The sequence below is a fragment of the Gobio gobio genome, assembly GCF_949357685.1.
Source record: "Gobio gobio genome assembly, chromosome: 10".
Classification (NCBI taxonomy): domain Eukaryota; kingdom Metazoa; phylum Chordata; class Actinopteri; order Cypriniformes; family Gobionidae; genus Gobio; species Gobio gobio.
The window spans coordinates 41,044,687-41,062,169 of record NC_137116.1 but is presented as its reverse complement, the minus strand read 5'-3'; the positions used below and the strand labels follow the sequence as shown (position 1 = coordinate 41,062,169).

The window sequence follows — 17,483 nt, the reverse complement described above, 5'->3', positions numbered from 1 at the left end:
TAAATTCTGCTGAACAACAAGCATAATGCCTATTTATGAATATATTAGCCTACTATCATATTTAATATGAAAATTTCTTGGGCCTGTAAATCATCATTATGACCAAAACTTGTTGGAAAAACCTGTTGTAACAATCTACTTCATGCCTTCTGTCTTCTGATTTTTTCATGTTAATGTAAATGTCAAATTTGACACAACATAGGACACAACAGGCATTTGGGGAACATTTATTTGTCCATATCTCAGTTATCATTGATTTGCAATGAATATATATATATATATATACACACACACCGATCAGGCATAACATTATGTGTAGTGAATAACTCTGATTATCTTTTCAGACCGATGGTTTGGCTAGATGAGACCCTATTCCTCAGCTGGGATCGTGCAGAGCCTCTGAAGACCTTCGAAGCCTTTTTGAAACTGCATTGATTTCGACCTTCAACATCTTAAAATGTTTTCCTCAAAAAATGTAATTTCTTTTCCACTGAAGAAAGAAAGACATGAACATCTTGGATGGTATGGGGGTGAGTAAATTATCAGGACATTTTCATTTTGAAGTGAACTAATCCTTTAATGGTGGGTAGTACAAAATATACTGGATATCATTTTGTGCAGGTATGGTTGTTAATATAACGTAATGTTTAAGCATTATGTGGTTTCTCATGTGGTACAGAGAGAGCCATGAAAAGCATGTTATGATGTGTTCAAAAACATGCCACAGATGGTAAAATATTGTATTGAAATCAGAATATTCAGTTAGCACTGTTTAGAAAGAAATATCTGGTTTTCATTACTGGATTAACATATTTTAAGAACAACATTTTGACACAGAAACAAGGCCACACTTCCTTTTTCTGTCGTTCATCATGTCTTATATTTAAATTAGTTTCTTCCTCAATTTGACAGAAGAACATAAAGCTCGCCAAAGTCAGTCCAGCTTTTTAGAGAACATTTGAACTAGAGGAAAATGAAGCTGGTTTTCTTTCTTCTTGTGCTCTTGAAGAACGGTGAGAATGGTTCCTGTTTTTTCTGCTCTTTTTAAAAGATTATGGCGCGTAGGCATCACTAGGATTATAATTGCCTATTTAAATTTAATAGCATAATTTTAAATCTATTTTAGATTAATGTAAAAAAAAAAAATATGGATTGTTTTTTCTGGTATTCTTTTATTACTACTTGAATCTATTTTAATCCTTTCAAGAATAAAATACAATATTTCAAGCATCAATAAAAGATGGGATTATGTGTATATTCTCGATTTTAAAATGAGAAAAAATTAATGTTTAGTAAATGTTTTTCAGGAATGAATCCAACCGAAGGACTCCTTTTGATTTATTCATCAGGGCAAATTGTTTTAAGATACTCCTTTAACCCATATTTTAATAGTTTTGAAGTAGTTTGCTGTAAGTTTGATCTGTCAGTGTGCTCCAACTTTGTGAATAATGGAGGACAAGTTACTTCCCTGTATCGAGGAAGAATATTCATCAATAATTATAATGGAGAATTTGAAGTAATAATTACAGACCTGAGTGTAATGGATGCTGGCATATACATGTGTGGTGTCAATTTGTTCCCTGACAGCTTTGAAAGAGTTAAAGTTACAGTTTCTGGTAAGACTTGGAACCATTTCTATATTAAAGCCTTTGCAGTCATTGTCTTTCTAATGCCTTTCAGACTAGTATGTGCTATGTATTGGTTATACTAATTTGAAGGTTGTATTCTTATACATTTTTAATTAATTATATTTTCCACAATAAGACTTAAAAGACCTCAGTGGAGTAAACACAGCTCCTCTCTCGCCAAAACCAACCATCAAGCCAGAAGTCTGGATGTCGTCTTTCCCTACAGTCATTGTTTCTGAGAACGACACAGAGAAACTTAGGTACATTTTGTCACATAGACTATATAGACTATATATACACTATAGTCACATAGACTATAGTCTAAATATTCTAATTCTTAAAGTGACAGTTCACTCCAGCCCCTCATAAAAAAATTCTGTAATCATTTTATCAACCTCATGTTGTTCCATGACTTCGAAACTCAAACGGAGATGTTTTGAAGAATTCTGAGGTCCAAACAACATTGGACCCTGACTTTCATTAGGACCAAAAATTTTATGGACCCATTTTTCAAAATATCTTTTGTATTCCACAGATGAAAAAGTCATACAGATTGGAACCACAAGAGGGAGAGTAAATGATGACAAAATTTTTAATTATTGAATGAGTTATACCTTTAACATTAACATGACAAGCACAACATGCTCGACAGGAGAACATCCTTCACGCTAGTTGCTGTTTTCAGTCTTATGGTGTTTGCTGCCATCTCAGCGACTCTGCTTGTGTTCCTTCTAAAGAACCGGAAGAAACAATACACAGGTTGGTGGAGCTGAAATGATCAGCAATTTTGAGTATTTTTAAATATAATGGCTGAACATAACCCATATGGTTTTCTTTGTACACTCAGATAAATATGGAACTTGCAGTTCTCTCGACACCAGTTTGGTAAGCAGTTTGTGCATCTTTTCTCATCCATCAAGTGGTTGGCACTAGTGGGGGTATTTATATTTATATAACACCTTAAAACAAATGTCCTATAAATATGATGTGATTCACTTTGCTTCACAGGAAGTGACATATATTCTGCAGAACAACCCTGCAGATGGACAGATGCTAGAGTACTTAAAGAGCAGACACAATGAAATCACTTCGGTACAACTTCTGCCACAGTTTCACAATAATCACTATAAAAATAGGCAGTACTGGGTAGGTAATCTGACATGATCTGACAAGTACTTGTAATTCGATTATATAACATTTTAATATACTCATAATCAATAGGTACTTTTTTATTATTACATGATGTTATTCTCACAATGGCAGTAAATTATTCATAATTAATTTATTCTCCCTACAACTACTTTTGTATATTTTAAAATGTTCTGTCTTAAAAAGCCTATACATTCAGAAAGTCTTGCAGGTTTGTGGAATCGTACACACAGAGCAGCCACTAGTTATGTGACTGAAAACTGAAAACCACACAGCGTTTGATCACTGGATTTACAGAAATCATGTGTCTTCTCAACATTCCAACATTACATATCTATCCAGCTCCTAAAGAAAATATAAAATATTTATTGAAATTATCACTCCAATAATCTTTCAAACACATTAAAATGTTCAATTTCACATCATTTCCTATTACAAGCAATGCAGGAATTCCCCAACTTTTTGAACTAATATATTTACTTGAAAGTACCTCTTGAGATTTTAAATTAATAAGTTGGGTCATTAATAAAATGAAGTCAATAATAATAATAAATAATAAAATTAAGTTCACAGTTCTCTGATTTTGGTTAATGGTCACATGACATGCAACAAATTAATTCTTTTTTAGTTAAAATTTTTTAAATTATCTATTTTAATTTTAAGTTTTTATGATTTAATTACTTAATAGCTTTTCATTAAACTCACAAACCCAGTCTGGGAAACCCTGACCTAATGTTATATTCAATGCATGTTAAATATTAAAGGTGTCATGAACTGGCTTTTTTTATACTGTTGTCTGAGGTCAACTTATGACGTTTGTGTGGTTTTTACATTCAAAAACATCATAATGAATAAGTAGGCTAATAGGCTATTTTCTGCCTTGGTTTTGAGGCTCTCAGAAAAACACTGGGATTTGATGGGCGTGCCGCACTGCTCAGAGGACTCGCAAAATATCAAACAAACACAATGATTAAATCTATCACACACACACACACACACACTCACACACTCGCGTCGCGCAGACACACACACACACACTCGCGCCCAAAACGTTACAAGACGATCAGGAATGTGAACCAATTCAATAACACCTTCTCCACCCTGTGACAGCGTGCTAAGGTATGTAATCAATAGATTTCAAACGATCTGTAATGTTATGCAAAACTAACACATAAAAAACATGTTTTAGCCTACTCACATTATGCAGGGACGATCCTTAGCTCACGAGTCGGTGGGCGGGGCTACAGAAGCATATTTATCTGTAGAGGCGGCGTCTAGGTCTGAGCTCTCGTTTTCTGGGCCTGGTGTCAATAAAAGCTTTTCTTTGACTAACAAGGAAGTTTTCAGGTCTGAAACTTACAGGATATTCTTATAGTACCATGACCTTTTATCAAAAGCTCAAGGGAAAGTTGATTTCTCAGTTCATCACCCCTTTAATGTTGTTGATCTCAGTGAATGGAATATTTTACTTTCTCTTTGTATTTTTAATGGCAATATGGTACAATATTATCCTATTCAAATCAAATGATTGTGATAAATGAGTTCGGTCAAAAGTAATCTAAAAGTAGTTAAAAAATAGTCAGATTAGATTACTTTAAATGTGTAATGTAATGGATTGCGTTACTAACTACAATTTTTGTCATCTAATTTGGAATCAGTAACTGACTACAATTTGTAAATAATCTACCCAGCACAAAAAAAAAAAGGTTCAAATAAATATTTTCAAGACTCATAATCTAATCACAGTCTAATATCTTTTTTCGGTCTTCCATTTCCCAGGTTCAGTATGTCAGTTCTCAGGATGGAGTTCAACATTTAATCCCACAACATCTTGTTATGGAATATCAAGGCAACAAAATTCAGGTTAGCATGTGCTCTTTAACACAATATATCCATAACCGAAAAATCTGAATCCCCAATAAATGTTTTCCTTAATAATTCTGCAGGAAAAGTAGATGTAAGTTGTGTAGCTCATAGTACTGTTTTGTCTATTTCTTTTGTCAAACACACTCTACACTGTAAAAAGAATTTAGTTTAGGATTAAAAACCAATTATAGGACATTTTCCTGTTTAAAACATGCCTTGGAAGCTTGTAATAGCTTCAAATGTTCTGTAACAGCAGTATGTTACTACTTCATCAATATAAATTCTGATTGTGATTCTCTTCTCAGATGAATCATGGACAAATCACTAACGATGAATATGAAAATGATGACTCTGCTGAAACAGCAGGTTGAACTTCAAGCAAAGCACACACACACACACACGAACAAGCATGTTTTAGTCATTTCTGTGTCAATTTCTTGATGGATAGAGACATTATGTCATCATAATCGCCAAACTAGTATGACCTTTAACCATTTAACCAATAAAGTTGTGTTCATTTAAATGTTTAGTCAACAGTATTTTAAATTCTAGAATGTTCTCAAATGCAAGAAAGATGATTGAGGGATGAAAACAACACTTGGAGACCAGAGATGTAAATCCAGGCACCCTCCAAATGGACTGCAAGTGGTTGCAATGGGGTCTGCAAAAGGTTCAGAGATACTAGCTAAATAGTGAGAATAAAAAGTATAAAATAAGGAAGTAATTTACTAAATTTGACATTACCATTTCAGTCTAAATGTTGGTTGTAAATCAAAGGATTAATCACACTTATTTTATTCTATTGATATCCAGCAAACTTAAAGGATCAGTTCACTTTAAAATGAAAATTTCCTGGAAATGTACTTGAGAAATGTCTTCCTTTCTTCAGTCAAAAATAAATAAAGTTTCCAGGATTTTTCTCCAATGGCAACCAAAATGTTGAAGGTCCAAATCAATGCAAAGGGCTTCAAAGGCTCTGCGCGATCCCAGCTGAGGAAAAGGGCCTTATCTAGCAAAACCATCAATAATTTTCAATAAAAAAATGTAACATTATACCCAAGCGAACGTACAAAGAATACAAACGCCCTTTACAAAAAAAACTTCATCTCCAAATTCAAAATCGTCCAACATCGTTGTTTTACCTATCTTTTGCTAAAGGATGTTAGTACGGTGACGCATTATGAGCACTTTGTAACCATGGGGGTGGTAGCTACTTCTGCCTAAGTCTAGCGTGACCTTTCCAACGTGATTGTGCAATCTTTGGTATGTCGCAGAGCAGCGCAAGATAAGCAATTTAGGTAAAAAAAGTATATACATTTTTTATTTTATTTAGAAAATGACAGATGGTTTGGCTAGATAAGACCCTATTCCTCAGCTGGGATCATGCAGAGCCTCTGAAGCCCTTCGAAGCCCTTTGAAACTGCATTGATTTTGAAAATCCTGGAATGTTTTCCTCAAAAAACTTAATTTCTTTTCCACTGAAGAAAGAAAGACATGAACATCTTGGATGGCATGGGGGTGAGTGAATTATCAGGACATTTTCATTTTGAAGTGAACGAATCCTTTAATGGTGGGTAGTACAAAATATATTGACTTGATAAAATTGGGTATAATTTTGTGCAGGTATGGTTGTTAATTTAACATGAAATTTTTAAGCATTATATGGTTACTCATATGCTACTGAGAGAGCCACAAACAACATGTTATGATGTGTTCAAAAACATGCCACAGATGGCGAAACATTGTATTGAAATCAGAATATTCAGTTAGCACTGTTTAGAAAGAAATATCTGGTTTTCATTACTGTATTAACATATTTTAAGAACAACATTTTGACACAGAAACAAGGCCACACTTCCTTTTTCTGTCGTTCATCATGTCTTATATTTAGATTATAGCCTGTTCCTCAATTTGACAGAAGAACATAAAGATCGCCAAAGTCAGTCCAGCTTTTTAGAGAACATTTGAACTATTAGAGGAAAATGAAGCTGGTTTTCTTTCTTCTTGTGCTCTTGAAGAACGGTGAGAATGGTTCTGTTTTTTCTGCTCTTTTTAAAAGATTATGGCGCGTAGGCATCACTAGGATTATAATTGCCTATTTAAATTGAATAGCATAATTTTAAATCTATTTTAGATTAATGTAAAAAAAAAATATGGATTGTTTTTTCTGGTATTCTTTTATTACTACTTGAATCTATTTTAATCCTTTCAAGAATAAAATACAATATTTCAAGCATCAATAAAAGATGGGATTATGTGTATAATCTCAATTTTAAAATGAGAAAATTAATGTTTAGTAAATGTTTTTCAGGAATGAATCCAACCGAAGGACTCCTTTTGATTTATTCATCAGGGCAAATTGTTTTAAGATACTCCTTTAACCCATATTATAATAGTTTTGAAGTAGTTTGCTGTAAATTGTATCTGTCAGTGTGCTCCAACTTTGTGAATAATGGAGGACAATTTACTTCCCGGTATCGAGGAAGAATATTCATCAATAATTATTATGGAGAATTTGAAGTAATAATTACAGACCTGAGTGTAATGGATGCTGGCATATACATGTGTGGTGTCAAATTGTTCCCTGACAGCTTTGAAAGAGTTAAAGTTACCGTTTCTGGTAAGACTTTCTTTTTATTGAAGTTTTTGCATACATTGGTTAAAGGTGGATAATAATTTTTGTATAATGATATCTTTCGGCTATGTGTTGGTTATACTCATTTGGAGGTTGCATTTCTTTAATTATTAATAGTTTGTAAATAAATATAAATTTTACAATAAAAATGTATATTACATTTTTTTCTTTTCTTTTTTTTTTCACAAATAGACTTAAAAGACCTCAGTGGAGTAAACACAGCTCCTCTCTCACCAAAAACCTCTTCTTCTCCCGCTACACCCATTGCTTCTGAGAAAGACACAAAGAAACTCAGGTAAATTTTGTATCAAATATTATCCCCTTACAATTCCAGTTCTTAACAGTCATTGATCTATGTAACACACAACATTAAGCAGCGGCTGGAGACTATACACGCTAGCTGCTGTTTTAAGTGTTCTTGTGTTGGCTGTCTTCTCATTGACACTGCTTGTGTGTCGTCTAAAGACCAGGAAGAAAAAATCCACAGGTAGGTGCTGGACAATGATTATTTTCAATTATCTAAGGATTTATTTGGTTAAACATATTTTTTTCCACCCACAGAAAAAAGTGGAACTTGTGGTTCTGACTCCACCATGGTAAGGTGTTTGTACATATATTTTCCATTGATGCAACATGGATTTAGTCCCTTAGCAAAGGCATTTCAAAATAGCTGAACAGCAGATTAAGACATTTAAGTGTATAGAGACACTTTAAAAAAAATCAACATTTGGAGACCCTTGAGTTCAACCACAACTTGTTTAGAGCTTAATCTTTTCATTCATTATTCATAATATCTCAGATAACCAGCTTCATCATCTGTGAAAGGGAACAGCTTGATACACTATATTGCCAACGTTTTTGGGACGCCTGCCTTTACATGTACATGAACTTTAATGACATCGCACACTCTAAAAAATGCTGGGTTAAAAACAACCCAAGTTGGGTTGAAAATGGACTAAACAGCAATTGGGTTGTTTTAACCCAGCAATTGGGTTGTTTTAACCCAGTGAATGGGTCGTTTTAACCCAGCGGTTGGGTTAAAAGTTTGCTTAAAACAACCCAATTGCTGGGTTAAAACAACCCAATAGCTGGGTTAGTCCATTTTCAACCCAGCATTTTTTAGAGTGCATTCTTAATCCGTAGGGTTTAATATGGAGTTGCCCCCCCCCCCCCCCCTTTGCAGGCTTTCAACAAGGTTTAGAAGTGTGTTTATGGGAATTTTTGACCATTTTTCTAGAAGCGCATTTGTGAGGTCAGGCACTGATGTTGGATGAGTCTCCGCTCTAATTCATCCGAAAGGTGTCCTATCGGGTTAAGGTCAGGACTCTGTACAGGCCAGTCAAGTTCCTCCACACCGAACTCGCTCATCCATGTCTTAATGGGCCTTGCTTTGTGCACAGTCATGTTGGAACAGCAAGGGGCCATCCCCAAACTGTTCCCATAAAGTTGGGGGCATGAAATTGTCCAAAATGTCTTGGTATGCTGAAGCATTAAGAGTTCCTTTCACTGGAACTAAGTTACCAAGCCCAACCCCTGAAAAACCACCCACACCATAATCCCCCCTCCACCAAACTTTACACTTGGCACAATGCAGTCAGGCAAGTACCGTTCTCCTGGTAACCGCCAAACCCAGACATGTCCATTGTATTGCCAGACATAGAAGCGCGATTTGTCACTCAGGGAACACATCACTGCTCTAGAGTCCAGTGGCGGAGTACTTTATACCACAGAATCAGAGGCTTTGCATTGCACTTTGTGATGTACGGCTTGGATGCAGCTGCTCGGCCATGGAAACCCATTCCATGAAGCTCCCCGCACTATTTTTGAGCTAATCTGAAGGCCACATAAAGTTTTGAGGTCTGTAGCTATTAACTCTGTAGAAAGTTGGCGACCTCTGCACACTGTGCGCCTCAGCATGTGTTGACCCCGCTCTGTAATTTTACGTGGCCGAGTAGCTGTTGTCCCCAATTGCTTCCACTTTGTTATGATACCACTAACAGTTGACCGTGGAATAATTAAATGTTTGTAAAAGCTTCTGCATGCCTATGTACTTGATTTAATACACCTGTGCTGTGGCCATGGAAGTGACTGAATTCAATGATTTGGAGGGGTGTCCCAATACTTTTGGCAATATAGTGTATATAGAGATGGATAGCTGATTTCTGAAATCAAACCCTTTCTACTCTGCTCAACATCTCTCCACAGGAGCAGAACAGCATCGTCTACTGTATGGTGGACTTCAAGCCCCACCAGGATCCATCTGAACTTTATGCCAATTTGCCGATACACAGTCCAGGAGACACTGATTCTTATTCAAGGTTTACAGTCACAACAGAGGAAAGAGTAGAATACTCCACAATTATGAGAGCACCAGCATAAAAAATTGTGATCAATGATGTTTCATTGCTTAGATTTTTTTGGTTGTTGTGTTTGGCTGTTTTTTATCATGAGAAACTATTAATGCAACACTGTTTGATATGACAATATCAAATGTAAATTATGATAATAAATGCCTGAAAACATCTATATAGTAAAAAAATGTGTCCCTATATGAAGTTAAAAATGAGTTACTCTCTAACTGTTCATTGTTGAATGTGGGTGTTTGACTGAGTTTGGGTGTTTGACACACAGGATGACAATTTTTGATGCAGTAATTATAATTGCAGTCATTTTATTTTGGATGAATAGAGAACCTTTCAATGATGAAACTCTAGTTAGAAGTCGAAATCGATAAAAACAAATTTGTTTGCACTTTTTGCACAATCCAGAAAAGAGTCTTAGTCACTTCTGTTGAAAGGATAAGTATTGCAGAGCAAGGCAACACAAACATATGCGATGAGTTTTGTAATCTAATATAACCTAATGTGTCCCTGTTCTTGATATACAATTACTGATTAACATCTTTGGTTTTAATGAGAAAATAAATAAACTATACTCAGCGGATCTATGTATTTATTTACTACCATAAAGAATCGCTGGACTGCAAAATATTGTGTTATAGCAGACGTAAGGAACTATCATCCAATTTCTGGACACACACACACACTCCTATCGCAGATTTTTTATTTATTTATTGACCTGAGGGAAGGGTTCTGGCAGACCAATCACAGCGCTTGCGGTCCGCGTAGAATTGACGCGTTGTTACATTTTTGGAGAGGTGCGCGTCAGGGTACGGCGTAGGGTACGGCGTATCCAACGCGTCTATGCGTAGGGTACGCCGTACCCTCTGCGTGCACTCGACGCAGAAGTATAAATTGGCCTTTAGGTTGTATGTGTCGTTGTATGTTAGTATGAAATAGGATTTCTTGAATCGATTCAGAGGCCCTGGTTTAATCGAGGACATTCAAATGAATCTGGACATCCACTTTCCACAAATCATGCCAATAAATTCAACATCGACATTTCTTGCTTTGTCTTCATAGGCAATTTGCTGACCTATGTTGATCTGCCGGAAGGTCTCGGAAGTGAAGAGAATTCCTTTCACTGCAGAGCATAGGAACCATCTTTGAATAGATAGATTTTGTTTTTTTATATTCTATGAACTGAAAACTCAGATTGAACTGGTTATACAGAACAGATGTAGACTGTTAAAAAGAAGTGAAATTTAAAAAGAGGAAGGGTCAAACGGTCATCTTTGATTCATACATCTCTAAATAGAAGATTAGAAGACCTTCCAACTAAATCGTTACAGGGGGAAAAAAAATTCCATAAACAATGTATAAATAATGTTTTTGTGCTAAAATTTTGAGAACATTAATAAAGACCAGATAAGTTTGTTGAACAAACAGCTTATTAACGTTACTGGAGGCATTTTGTTTATAACTTTGAGAGAACTTTAGCCAAAGTTCTGTGAACATTCCCTGTTAGGGATGAAACACTGTTGTTTGCTTATAATCTTTAACTATGATACCATTTAATCTTACTTTGAGCATTAGATATGAATTTCAGAGAAAGTCAGGAGCGCTTTGATATTATGTTCAAAACTGTTATGTTTTAAAGACATATTAATTATAATTTTTTCCCTGTACTTTGTTAACAGAAAGATTAAAGGGGAAGACATGTAATTCACACCCACATTTACACAGTGAGAAAAGCACAAAGACAATTCAGACTGATTATTATTTATTTACAATAACTAAGCCTTCAACATATTTACAACATATTGAAGATAAATTCATCCAGAAATATGACTCCCTCCTAAGCACGTCTGGTGATGAAACTAACTTTGTTTTTACTATCAAGTGTAGTGGATGCCAAGGTAAACCAGTGATTCTGAGATGGACCTTGTGCCACTGGGAATAATGTATGTCTGCATTTCTGGGGAATCTGGATAACAGCGTTTTTGTATAGTGCAAAGTGCATGGGAGTGAAAAACAAAAATGTGCAGAAAGGTGCTATGGCACTTGTTATTAATTTTCTTGTGCTATCCTGCTTTCAAGTATTCCCGTCCTCCATTTCTTGCACTCTTTCCAGTGTTAGAAGTCTATGTTTTTGAAGTCGCTGCTGCAGCGATATCTGTTGTCACTGTACGTGGTGCAGACCAGATGTGGCAGGCAGGGGCAAGTATGGTGTTGTCTCTTGCCGGGGAAAGGAACCTGCATAAAAATCAAAGCACACAGATAACTTTATTACTGAATTGATTATAAAAACATAAATTGCTAAATTCATATTAAAGAATTGTGTGGATATTTCTTAAAGCCTGACTGCTGTAAAGACATCACCATTCTAATTAAATCCACGCAGGCGTTCAAGATTAAATTACAAAACCCTATAGGCTTAGGTTTTAAGGATCTTGTCGGTTTTATTAGTCATCATTGAGTCACAAATCTGCTTTTCTTCACCTCGTAACCTCAGCTGAAAAGCAAAGCTTCTGTATCTCTGTATCAGTGAGACAGTCTGACAGAGTGATAAACAGCCCTGATCTGTGAGACATTCGATCGATATCAGTTACACTTATCAGCAGATTCTTTCAAAGCGTTTCTCAGTCATCTCTGGCAGTATGTTTACTTCACAATCAGATCAGCTGTTTAAAAAGAGATTGCATTCTGGAATCCGAATGGGTTTCTTTTCACTTTGACCATCTATTGACTGGCCTATCTCTCTGTTTTGCTCTTTCTCTCCATTTCTCCTTGTCTCTTTTTTGATCTTTCTCTTCTTATAACTGTTAACATTGGGTTCCCTCAGGTCAGCCAGTCAAATCACTGCTTCCATATTCCGGAGGGGTCTCTCGTGGCTCTGCAGTATGTGTGTGAGTGTATGTACCTTGTGGCTGTACGGGTGGCATTCGTCTCCTTCCAGCCCCTGCGGTGTGCACATACGCAGGCCTCGGAGCCACAGGCTCACAGCACAGCACAGACCCACACCACACTGCACATCCCTGTCACACGCCTGATACACAAACACAACACACAATCAGTCACATTTGTCCTTGATTCCCAATACATATTTGGCTTTGCTTACTTGTAAGATTAACATGTATTTCTACATGGGTGATATTTCAGACTTGTTGAGCTTCTATGTGTTTGAATTTTTGAATTCTCCAAGAGTGGGAAATATTATTTGCATGATTTCTTATCACAACTTTTTATCTTTTGTCAAATCAACTTAGATGAGCAATGTGGTTCAGATAACATAACATTTGAGATTCTATTTATTAAACCAATCTCCTTCATTGTATTAACTAAAACATTTTATTTCAATGAACTCAAAATTTGAAGGCAACCCAGTAACTTACTTTTTTAAGTTAAACCAACAATATTTTTTGTTTACAAAGAAAATAACATGAAATAGTGGCTTTCTCACAGAATTTTTTTTTTTTCCCTTACGATTTCTCTAGAATGTTGTGATATTTCAGCAAGGAGGAAGCCACTTTCTTGGTAAGTCTGTTTTCACCCAGCCGCATTTTTTTTATCTTGCAATAGTATAATATTTATTATTCTACGTTAAATGAAAATGCAAGAAGATAGGGTTAAAGTTAAACTGATGATAGTAACTGAGGATATTACTGTACAAAGCTAAAAAGAATGGGAAACACTGATCAAATATGGAAATATATGGCTATATAGGAAAATGTGAAAAATAAAATCTGATAATGAACAAATTGTCCTTCTAATACAGTAAAATTAATCTGACTCATTGACTGACAAGCAAGTTTGCTTTTATAGCCTGAACAAACACAATGAAGGTAAATCATAAATAAACTTTATCCATATAACACTTTACAATAAGGTCTCATTTGTTAACATTAATGCATTAACTAAAATTAACATTCAATTAGCAATATATTTTAATTAACCTTTAGTTAATAAAAAATATGAATCTTCACATTAGTTCACAACGCATTAACTAACAGATACAACATTTGATCTTGAAAATGTATTAATGCTGATAACTAATAAATGTTGTAGAAGTGAAATATTAGTTCATAACTAATGTTAACAAATTAAACCTTATTGTAAATTGTCCATTTTGGCGAAATGCAAAGTGTTTCACTATTAGTTATTGAAATCAACTGAATACTATTCATTAGTATGTATAATTACATGAATGATAAATAAAAAATCAAATGAAATAATGCACAAAAAATGAATAAGAGTGAATGGAGTGAGATTATTTGTCAGACTTACCCCTGTGATGACGGCACATCTGCACCAGCTCAGGGACAGCAGGAGCACGGACAGAATCAACACCCTGCTCATAGCAGCAGAAGCGGGACAAACGCACCCCACAAAACACTAAGAGCGTTGAGTCTTTCTAATTCTCCCTATTGATCTTTATTCTGTCCTGCGGTGCACCCAGAGGATTTGGTATGGCCCTGAGGAGATGATTTGACTTCTCTGCTGTTCTTCACCTTCTGTCTCAGAGTGTGGAGTCTTTGGTAACTTCTGAAATAAGGTCTAAGATCTGGCTCTGTCTCTCTCTTTCTTTCTCCATCTCTCTTTCTCTTTATCCCCTCGCCCCTCTTTTCCCCCCACCCACACCTCCGCAGGGACTTCGTCATCTCTTTCTGTATGACGCTGGACCGGATGATGGAGAAGAGACCTTGCTGGATGTTTCACTTCAGGCAAATCCTTCCTGATGACACCAGCTACATTAGCACATTTTTTATTGGATTTGTGTGGTTATTAATCAGCTGAGTTAAATTTAGAACAGCATTGTTTGTCAAACTCTGATGGCCCAAAAAGCCCCATCAATAAGGCTCAAGTACCCTTAACGTGTTCATTTTGTCAACTCATTTTATACCAAATATAATTTATCATCACAATATCATTAATACAATTAAAGTCAGAATTAATAAAATCACTGTTGATATGTGGTTTGAAAACAGATTATACACATTATTTTCACGTATAGCATGTGTATTCTGGTATGAGTGAGAAATTCATAAAAATAACAATATTTTGTTTTATTTATTTAGTGTTTTATTTATTTTCTTAAAAGGAACTAAAATCTGTTTTTCTTAATCTTATTAGTCTGTAACACTCAAAATAATGAATTGGTTTGAGTAGAGCCAACTCAAATTAAATAAAATAGTTCAAACAAGTAGTTGAAATAGTTGAACTTTTATGCGTTTTTAGAACTTTCTTTTTCATTTGTTCTCAAAACTGACATTTTTATAGAGTTCCCAAAACTGACACATTTTAGGTAATCTGAATTGTTTCATTGTTTTGTGTTTTATGAACACAAAGTTAAATTTAACCGAATCTAGGCTGGGATATCTATTTCCCAGCATGCTTTGCCATGACACTCAAAAGGGACAGTAAATGACAAAATTAAATGTTATATTATGGTTGTTGTTTTTTTTGCAAGAGTAACGTTAAGTGGGAGATTAAAATAGAAATACCAGCCCAGTTTCAGTTAAACTTAAGCTTGTCTAAATGAAAATAAATAATTTCATAAAACTCAAAACAATGAAACAGTTCAGCTTACTTAAAAGGTATCAGTTCTGTGAACTTAAAAGAAAAAGAAAGTGCTAAATACTCATAAAATTTCATTTGACTGAACTAATTTGTTTAATTTAAGTTTCTCCTACTCAAACCAATTAATTATTTTGAGCATTTGGGTTTACAGTGAATCCATATCAGTAAATCCTCTAGTTTGTTTGTTGATTGATTGATTGATTGATTGATTGATTGATTGATTGACTGATTGATTGATTGACATATTTTTGTAGGTATAATAGTTTGTATCATTTTTAGTATCTACAGTACATGCTATTTATTAAATTATGAAACTTTTAAAAGAATATTAGATTATATATTGTTTTATATTTTAAATATGAGGGGATTTCTAATTATGTAAGTGCTGTGAGGAGTCTGAAATTCTGTAACAATAATTTGAAAATATGTTTTTTTTAATGATTTACTCCATTATCAAAGAGAAAGAATCTTTCACATCTTCATCATCTAATATCCTCTATGCATCTTGTTTCATGCACAGCTTGTTAAAGTCATTTCATTTTTTTTGCCGATTCCCTTTTTCACTTCTCCACACGACACTTGTTCATTTTACAGGAGTCCACGAGCCATAATTATCACCTTCTCATTTGAATCTTTAGGATTCATCACCCTTTACAGCGCCAAAGTAATGTCAGTCTTGCAGCCAAGTTTCAGAGCAACCAACAAGTCAAGTAAGTTCATAGGAAATGAGTCATCCGCGCAAGGAGTTGTCGAGAGAAACATTTATTTTTGCTTCCTGACAATATGAAGCAGCTCGCAGGTAAATCACAACAAATTAAGCACTTGTCAATTCATTTGAGACGTTTAAGCCTACAGTCACTCCATGACATAATATGCACTGTCACTCACTGACAATTTCCTATTTACAAGTCTTAAATGTTCCAGTCAGGCACAGACGGTTAAACGTATTCGACATTATGTCCTCTCAAGCCTGAAAACTTCTTTGACCCAGCAGTAACAAGAGTAATTACATCTCATCGTGGACACATGTGCCCTACTCACTACAAACAGTACATTTCTCATGAAGGGACTCTTTAAAAGTAAGGACTCTTCAATTTCTCGTGTCAAGTTCAATCTGGTCTCGTAACCCAGCTTTTGCTGCTGTGAAGTCATTGGAAGGCCGGCACTGAATCAGCGCCCGCAGAACTTCACACAAAGCTCTGCAGTTTTACACAGAATTAGAACGCCTGCCATTCATAAAAGCCACTTGCATCCATGTTTAAATATTTTGATAGTGCTTTTGACCAATACTTTTAGCGAACAATACATTTAAAGAAATACATTTATGACTTCTTATTTGGCCTTGCACTTTGTCCAGCACTTGGAGTCAGAAGCAAATGAAAATGTGGATATGGGTGTGGACTGCTGATCATCAAAGCCCCTGGGATGGAGATACGTGATGGAATGCAATTATACAGAATCAATGAGCTTACTTGAAATTATAGCTAAATAAAATATCCAACTTGACGGCAATTGGAGTGAAGGATAGCCGACTGGAAAATGTCATTCCTATCTGTTGGGATTTGATTTACGTTTAGCGAGAGCATGAAAATGCCATTGGTTAGTCAGCAGTGCATTACTTGGCTGCAGTGAAAGTGATGGATGCCACTGACGCCTGGGCCACGTAATTACATTGCAACTTTTTGCCCCGTCAGCAGACCAACTTGGCTCTAACTGCACAAGACTGGGCAGAAATCATCAAGCGTTGCTAGCAGGGAAGATCCTACGTTGACTAAAAGAGCTTGGAAGCTGTTAAACATAACTTCATAATACATGCAATGTGAACATTGAACCACAAAGAGGTGAATTATATTATATTAATTATATTATATTATATTATATTATATTAATTATATTATATTATATTATATTATATTATATTATATTATATTATATTATATTATATTATATTATATTATATTATATTATATTATATTATATTATATTAATTATATTATATTATATTATATTATATTATATTATATTATATTATATTATATATTATTATATTATATTTATATTAGGCCTATATTATATTATATTAAAGGGGTGGTAAAACACATTCTTTTGAAGGTTTGATTGTGTTTGTGGGGTGCACTGTAACATGTGTTCATGCTTCGTTTTAAAAAATATTGCCTTATTTTTCATATATTTGACCTTTATTCTACACTGCTCTGTCCCTCCTTGTAAAACGGTCTGATGCTTTCCGGGTTGTATGAAGCCAGTCCCTCAAAAATACGCAGTGGG

At 34.9% G+C, this 17,483-nt stretch overlaps 3 protein-coding genes across 4 annotated transcripts; 2 read left to right on the top strand and 1 right to left on the bottom strand.

The window, feature by feature from the left end:
- Nucleotides 1–949: 949 nt before the first annotated feature.
- On the top strand, nucleotides 950–5,163 carry LOC307133100 (uncharacterized protein). The gene is made up of 8 exons (XM_079827889.1): nucleotides 950–1,013; nucleotides 1,308–1,616; nucleotides 1,765–1,888; nucleotides 2,281–2,387; nucleotides 2,476–2,513; nucleotides 2,637–2,720; nucleotides 4,557–4,640; nucleotides 4,949–5,163. Exons 1-8 carry the CDS (start codon nucleotides 974–976, stop codon nucleotides 5,012–5,014), a joined length of 852 nt encoding a protein of 283 aa, XP_079684015.1. The 5' UTR covers nucleotides 950–973; the 3' UTR covers nucleotides 5,015–5,163.
- A 1,416-nt stretch (nucleotides 5,164–6,579) lies between these two features.
- Nucleotides 6,580–10,218, top strand: LOC307132088 (uncharacterized protein). Of its 2 annotated transcripts, none has more exons than XM_079826234.1 (6): nucleotides 6,580–6,665; nucleotides 6,955–7,263; nucleotides 7,471–7,573; nucleotides 7,656–7,765; nucleotides 7,840–7,874; nucleotides 9,484–10,218. In XM_079826234.1, the coding sequence occupies exons 1-6, from the start codon at nucleotides 6,626–6,628 to the stop codon at nucleotides 9,655–9,657; spliced, it is 771 nt and encodes a 256-aa protein (XP_079682360.1). In that variant the 5' UTR covers nucleotides 6,580–6,625; the 3' UTR covers nucleotides 9,658–10,218. The 2 variants fall into 2 exon arrangements, with proteins under 2 accessions (XP_079682360.1, XP_079682361.1); XM_079826235.1 differs by having other exon boundaries at nucleotides 7,744–7,765; nucleotides 9,484–10,215.
- Nucleotides 10,219–11,753: 1,535 nt separating this feature from the next.
- On the bottom strand, nucleotides 11,754–13,976 carry prok1 (prokineticin 1; the record flags this gene model as incomplete). Its single annotated transcript, XM_079827110.1, has 3 exons — nucleotides 11,754–11,873; nucleotides 12,541–12,666; nucleotides 13,905–13,976. 3 exons carry the CDS (start codon nucleotides 13,974–13,976, stop codon nucleotides 11,754–11,756), a joined length of 318 nt encoding a protein of 105 aa, XP_079683236.1.
- Nucleotides 13,977–17,483: the final 3,507 nt, after the last annotated feature.